General features: G+C 35.8%; 1 protein-coding gene across 1 annotated transcript in view; it reads left to right on the forward strand.

The window, feature by feature from the left end:
• Window positions 1-8,089, forward strand: part of LOC107666002 (voltage-dependent calcium channel subunit alpha-2/delta-2-like) — a 256,052-nt gene that overhangs the window by 205,436 nt on the left and 42,527 nt on the right. Inside the window, exon 10 of the mRNA XM_016457092.1 lies at window positions 7,748-7,847. Within this exon, the coding sequence (XP_016312578.1) occupies window positions 7,748-7,847 (100 nt within the window). The remainder of the gene's footprint in view (window positions 1-7,747; window positions 7,848-8,089) is intronic.

Below are 8,089 nucleotides of genomic sequence, written 5' to 3' on the forward strand. Positions count from 1 at the left end.
GTTCTATTAACATTACAGAATAGAACATGATCAATATTATCTTTCAACGTTCAATTTAAATAACTGTAATTACACAAACTATGTAGGCTACAATTTCAGTTTGTTTATTGTGAAATAACTCTCCTTCTGTCCTCTGATAAGCATTGCTCAGGGCTGCCATTCCCAAAAGCTTTAATGCTTTTATGATACTTTTGGGAAACGCAGCTCTGCCTGAATGCACTGTCAGCAGTGAGTGAATGTTCTCTGTGATTGATTGGTTCTGTCTTGCAACATTTATCCCGTTAGCAGGGGATAATCGCTACATTTGGGGTAAAAAAGACAGAATTATGTATTGTGCCAAGAAGGTTGCACTGTCTATTCGTTCACACAGGTACGAAACTGATTGGTAGCTGCCTTTAGCGGAGCCTTTACCGATTACCACCATTGATCAGAGCATTCGGCACGGTCGTCTGTGAGTGACGTCACCTCCCAATACAAACACGCCCCCTAGTATAGTCCCGCCCCTGACAATGATTGGCAGCTTTCCATGTAGACATCGGAAATTCAAATGCAAAAGGAATTGCGATTCCATTTGAGTTTTGGCAGGTTACATGCGCGACGCAGCGAGAGTGAAAAAGCAGACGTGGTAATTAATATTGCTATTTAAATATGACAGGCTCATAACTCCTAAGACATGGGAAATACAGCTGCAAATGGACTTTGCTTTTTCATTTGAAATTTGGCAGTCACTGTGCGTTCGCGAAAGCGAAAATGCAAACGGTAATGCAGGATTTGCAATTGCATTTGGATTATGTCACAATTTATGCGTCCACATATGGAAAACGCAATTGAAAATACAATTTGCTATTCTATTTGAAAATTGTCCGGAATATCGTTCCATATGCTAGAGCATGGCAGGAACAATTTCAATGTGAATTCAGTTCCCAAAGAATGCACCTATTGATCAAATATATACCTTGACAAACATAAAAATACTCAATTTTTAAATAAAGATATTTTAATTGGTTAAATACTAATATTCTTTTATTTTATTGAAATTAATGTAATATTTTAAATATTAATTTGTTCGTATGAAGTACGAGCATTTATTATGATTTCTTTTATATTTTTAAACATCTTTCTTTTTTATTTTTCTCTCGTCTTTTCTGCATGTCTCTTCTGCTCTAGCTTGTGTATTAATCTAGTTTATACTTTAAACATGGCATTGTGTACTACGAATATTGTTGGCTCTTAAGAGAAATTGTTTGTGATGTTCTTCATTTGAATAAAAGCACCTGCTAAATGTAAAAATGTAAATAACAAATCACTTGCCATTTGCAAGTTTATTTTAGATTCAGGTTATCTTTATACTACCAGTCCAAAATATGGGCACACTTGACTTTTGCATTACATTTTTAAACCTTCAAATTCTAAAGCCACTTGCTTAAAGGTTTTGTACATAAATGTAAATTGAATTTTAATATGAATTGTATTTTTAGTGAAGGAAAAGCATCACGTTATGCACCTCATGAAGCAGAGCTGGAATCTAGAGGAAAAAGTCAAATGTAAGAGAGTTTGGTCACTAATTCTCATACTCCATCGTGTTTTTCATAGCTGATATGGCTTCATTATTTATATTTCCGAATAATGAAGATTGAGTAGGTGTGTCCAAAGGTTTGGTGGTGCCGCAGCAGACTGTGCTGCTGAGGTTTCTTGAGCGTGTGTGTTTAGTGAGTAAGCGGGTGGATGGGGGTCCTGGTTTGTGATGGCCCATCTGCATGTCACCTGGCCGGGGCGCTGGGGAGTGTGGGTAATGACTGGGAAGGAATGGCATCGCTGGGCCTCGGTGGAGGGGTAATTATGGAGTGTAATCCATGCAGAAACTGCACATCTGGATCCATCAGGCTGATCCACGGATGGTACAGTGAGCCGAGCACAGATCGGGAACGTCAGTGTCACAGAGCGGAGATGAATATAGACTGGAGTGTGAAAAATACCATTGCCAAAAGAAACTAAAGAGTCTATAGAGTGATGGTGAATGATAGTGACACGCTCCGATCTGATGCCCACCTTTAATTGACTCCTAGATATGTTAGCATGAGTTCATCTTACCTTTTACTGTCCAACCAAAGAGATTGTCAGGGTTTCGTCAGTGTTTCTCTTAAAGTCAACAATACATTTCATTCTTTATTATGCAACCTTTTTCCAAATAAGACTGGTTTTTTAAAAAAGATTTTTATCCATTTTATGTTGATTTTATGGTGCATTCAGACTTATGGCATAGCTTATACTATACAACTACAATTACTTGACAAAAAATATTTATTCATTTATTATCACATTAATTGGACACAAATCCTGATCTATTTAGTTTAATATTATTAATAAATGTGATATAATAAATAAATACAAATTATATATAGATTATATATAGAAATTATATTTAAATAAAACATTTTATATGAAATATTTGTGTTTTCATTTCATGTTTTTGTGTTTTTCATATATATATGATCACTGTATAAACGCGCGCACACACACACACACACACACACACACATATATATATACATACATACATACATATACACACACACAAACACACAGTTTATTAATAATCTAAACACATTAACAAATGTATCTAGCCATGTTTTTCATACCGAACATTTACACTTATTGAACAGGCCTTTATTTTTTAGAGTCCACACATTAAATCCTAAGCAAACTCATTTCCTTCATTTAGTCCATTGATTTTTCATCATATTTATGAGGCATGTGCGTCTTTTAGGCTTGGAAAATTTCATTATGTTTTTTATTGGAGTTTTATCGTTGCTCGTAAGGCGCTCCTCTCCACCTCCAATTATGCCTCCTGTGTTTACTGAAACTGTATTCATGGAAATGTGTTTGTTTGACACAGGGCGGCATTATTAGAAGTGAGAACATGAGCAAACACGGCACAAACTGAATCCAGCGCGCTGTGGATTGATTGCATAAAAGCAAACAGAGCTGAGAAATTAATTTTAAATATGGAGAAATCTAGTGTACCTCTGTTTCTCGCAGCGATGGAGCAGAAATTAATTTTGATGTCATATTGTGTGCTTTGCTGTTTGAGAGCGCTGATGTTAGCATGCTAATTTGAAACTGTAGCTGGCCAAGCTATAAGATACTCGTAGTGTAATTTAATTAAGTAATTAAACTGCACTCTTATATCACTCCAAACCTGTGTGACATTTGACCATGAAGCACAAAAGGACAGATTTTAAAGAATTATACCGGTCGAGGTTGGATATGCAATTGTAATGAATAAGGACGGGAGCTTTATGCTTCAAAAATATTGAAAATCGCCGTACATGAGTCATAATAGTAGAATAAGCCATTATGCCAGGTCCTTATATATAATGCATACACTACCATTAACTCAGTAAAAGATTTCTATTTTAAATAAATGCTGTTTTTTTTTTTTACTTTCTGTTTGTCAAAGAATCCTGAAGAAAATGTATCATGATTTCCAGGAGCTCAACTGTTTTTCAAAAAATAACAAGAAATGTTTCCTGAGCAGCAAATCAGCATATTAGAATGATTTCTGAAGGATCATGTGACACTGAAGACTGGAGTAATGATGCTGAAAATTCAGATTTTATCACAGGTATAAATTACATTTGTAAAAATATTCATATAGAAAACGTTTTAAATTATTGCTGTTTTTCCTGTATTTCTGATCACATAAATGCATCCTTAGTGAGCGTAAGATATTTCAAAAACATTTTTAAAAAATCTTATTGTCCCCAAATTTAAAGGTATAGTTGACCCCAAAAATTCAAATATTTTAGTACTGGGGTCCAAATAACATTCATTGTATAGACAAAAAAAAAACATCTTTTAAAACATATTCTCCATATATTCTTCTAAAAGAAAGAAAGTCATGCAGGTTTGAAGTGACATTAGGGAGAGTAAATGGGTAATTTTTGGGTAAACTATTCTTTTAAAGCTCAAACTTTTTGTACCACTACACAGATGAGTTAGTATTCACTACTTTAAGATAGTAAAATGATTTGAATGGACAATTTTTGTAACATAAACTAGTAATAGGGGTTCACATACATACAGTATTGGTGTATCAGAAGCATAGTCTCCATTTTCTCGCTCACATTATACTTATTCAAATGAAAGACTTTTGTAATTAAACCGATAAAGTTTGAACCACCGTGCTTCAAAAAAAAAAATTTTTTTTATAGCCAGCGCTCATGGAGAAGCTCTGACCTTTTGGGTAGCATCTTCAATTATCAAGAACTAAATTAATTTCACCCACTTCTAGTGCCAAAAGCTTTGTACTCATGCCTGAGCATTGTTATTGTTAGCTTTAAACAGTCTTTCAGCTGTGTTTGTCCTTTCAGCCAACTGTAATAGTCCTCCTTCCATGTCTAGCACTCTCCAGTGGCGTTAAGACTGGATTGGCCTCCAAAATGAGGGTCAGAGGTCAGCGTACAGGTTTGCAGTGGAGTGCGCTAGTTGGCATTCGTAGCTCGCCAGGGTTTTTCCATTTTTCCAGGGCTTAGCCATGCTTCAAAACCCTTCCTCAACGAGCCGCGGGCACCTGGCACCACTTCTCACGTCGCCTCTTCAGCCTGATTACTGCGGTAGAAGAGACCCTCGACGATCGGTCTGCTCCTGCGAGCACAAAGTGCTAACTACCTGTCTGCACGAAAGCAGAAGTGCTTTTCCAAGTCTTCTGAAGACAACAGCTTGACAACGTGCATCAATCTCTTGCTCTGATTGTCAGGTGTAATGCCTTTTTAATTGCACGGGGAAAAGTGAAAATGGCTGCACTAGTGTTTTCTATATGTCAGCCTCTATCAGCGGTGGACAGATGCGGCGTTAGGCCGTTTATTTATTTATTTTGTTGTCGCTGACACAAAAGTGCCACGCATCGCTCATTGTCTTTCTGTGCTCAGATTGAGCACCGTGCTAAAAATGGCTTGAGACAAAGCATCTCTCCTCGCCGCACGATCTGCTAGCGCTTGCACAAAGATGCAGAGAGACGGGCGGACTGCATAATGCGTTTGTCAGCGGGCCGATGAGTCAGCCGGAGAAGAAACGGCCGTCCGGTTTGACGTTTCACCTGACGCTGTGCTTCTCAGACTTTGAGGTTAGCTTAGCGCAAATTCAAGACAAGTCAAAGGAGCACGATTGGCGAGAGTGAGCTGGAAAAAAGGACCTGTGCTTGGTGAACTATTTTTATAAAACTTTAAATAATAGTCAGTTTATTGAATATGAAGTCACAATATAAAAGAAAATCTACAATAAAAAGTTTGCACATGTGTGTGATACATAAGGCTTTTATGTCTCATATAGTATGGTACTGGAGAATACCCACAAAAATCCACAAATTGAGCTAAAATATGCAATTTGGCAAAATGCTGATGTTTATATGGCCAAAAAGAAAGATGAAATTCTGATTGTAATGTAAATCAATTAGTTCTTTATACCTGTATAGCAGACACTTACATTAAATGCATATTAATATCAGTTGTCACTGTATATCTCCCAATAATATGTCTATTATTGCAGAAAGATGATATTTAAATGCTTAGCTTTATGATCAAAGCTCTGTGGTTTTAAAACATATAATGCAATGTAATATAATGATGATTGAGAGATGATCAAATAAATGTCCCTCAAAAGCCTGATGATCATATTTGATACTCGCATTTGAAAATGATTTTTCAAAAAATGATGTATGAATAATCAAGCAAACCTAAGTTGCTTCAGTCCAGTAAATGTTCATCTTGAAATATTACAAACAAAAGAAAAGTTATTCTTACGGTTACTTTATAAAATCAGTGGAGATTTCACAGCAAGGTGGAGCTACAGGTGAATGTTAGTACAATTACACTAAAAGGCCTTTTGCTTGTTAAATAGTGTAAACTATAAATCAGATGACAGAAGGCATGTATTAGATTGTGTACGACAGGTTTTCCAGCAAAATTTTGATCATGCTGATCATTTAGATGCCTTAGAAATTCATATATCAAATATGATACAGTACACTCTAAAAAATGCTAGGTTAAATATAACCCAGCGCTGGGTTAAAAAGGGACAAACCCAGCTATTGGGTTGTTTTGACCCAGCGGTTGGGTTGTTTTGACAACAACCCAACTGCTGGGTCAAAACAACCCAACCGCTGGGTTATATTTAACCCAGCATTTTTTAGAGTGTAGGCTTCATAGTTGCTGTTGGTTGCCTGTATATAAACTAAATTACTTTATTAATGCTATTTTGTAAAAGCAACTAGTCAGCTGAGTCTGGTAAAACCATTGGTAAGACTTCATATTGTGCCTTTAATCATGGTAAAATCACTGTAACTCACAGCCTCTTACGGCTTATGTTTTATTTAGCATTTTAAATCTCAACTCTTTAATATCAGCACTGACTAGTCTTGTTTTATACTTTTACTAGGTACATTCAAGGAGCTTCTTCTCCCAAGGACATGGTCATCCTCGTGGACGTGTAAGTATCCTCTCGAACACACTCTCCATCTGTCTCTCTGTGTGTCTCATATGCACTGCATTAACAAACGGTCATCTGTGTTGATAAATGTGTTGTTTATGATGCCATAACAGCAGTGTGGTGCTCTACTGCCACCTGTCGGCTGAAAAGAACATTATTCCATCTTATTAACCTTGTGCCTCAACATCAAAATGCTTCCGTGTTCCTGAAATATGACTTAGAGGTTATATGCAATGAAAAATGGCATTACTGTTGCCGATATCTGAGCTGCTGGTGGAGAATTTAAAACATCCTGCGACTCTGATCTTATCTGACCTCTAAAATGCATAATCTAAAAAAACACTTTCGCATCATACATAAACAGATATGTTTACAGATGAATTTATTGAAAGTTATGCATTGCATTTTTTTGAGTTCATAGAATTGTCGTTTTAGCTATAATTAAATGCATGATCATTTTGTTGTTAAATGCTACGTTTAGTGAATCATCGAGACCTTCTTTTGAAATCTTTTATTTATCAAACCTTAAGTGTTAGGCATTTAGAGTCATTGGTAACAATGCTGCATAGTTTAACAAATAAGTGATTGACTCAATCATACAGCCATTATGTGCATAATCGTCAAAAAATCATTAATTTTCTTAAGTAAACCTCTCTAGAAAAACTGCTTAATGGAGGTTAATTGTCACTGGCTGGCAATCCTCCATAACCTTAAATAGATACCGATGTCTAATTAAAAAATACACCAATGGCAGCTGTCGCTTTGCCAAGGCAATCTCATGCCAATCAAAAGCACCATCGCGCTGAATGTTTCTGACAATCTTAGACTAATCTCATTGTGACGACTGGAAGCATGAGACAATAGTGCTGTCACCAGGGTTTTTTTTCCCAATGTGCTCGGCTTTATTTATTAAACCTTCTAACTCTGGAAGCCAAATTACGCATGAACTCGTGCTCTATGATTGCTTTTTCAATAGCTTCTGTAGGCTATTAATAAATCCAATTTGCAGCATAGAATTCAAATGTACTTTGTTTTTGAAGATCGACTGTCTCCGTTCTGTCTGTGAAGATGGTGCTTTTTAACATGCCGTCTACAATTTACTTTTGATGGATGGGGATGAGGGAGACACTTAGCAACAGGTTCTGCTTGGCAACGGCAGTTATGGGCTTGTGTTGCTGTGCAGTGCTGTTTTGAGACATGACTGGTTTGTTAGATAAATGTTGTAATGTTCAGTGTGTGTGATGTATTTGTGTGTTTGTAGGAGCGGTAGTGTCAGTGGACTGACCCTGAAGCTAATGAAAACCTCTGTCATCGAGATGCTGGACACACTTTCTGATGACGATTACGTAAATGTGGCTCGGGTAGGTTTTTTTATTTATTTTTTAAGTAGTATCAACAATTAATGGCATAACCCCCATATTGTATATGCATTACAATTTTATGTCCATTACTTTTTTTTATCTTATTATAATTATTATTATAAATAATTATATAAAGTAAGATTTATTAATATTTATATAAAATAAACAAAATATTAATATTATATTAGTATTATATATATTTAATTATATATATATATATATATATAATATTGTATATATAT

Source organism: Sinocyclocheilus anshuiensis, unplaced genomic scaffold (assembly GCF_001515605.1).
Source record: "Sinocyclocheilus anshuiensis isolate Anshui unplaced genomic scaffold, SAMN03320099.WGS_v1.1 scaffold447, whole genome shotgun sequence".
Lineage (NCBI taxonomy): Eukaryota > Metazoa > Chordata > Actinopteri > Cypriniformes > Cyprinidae > Sinocyclocheilus > Sinocyclocheilus anshuiensis.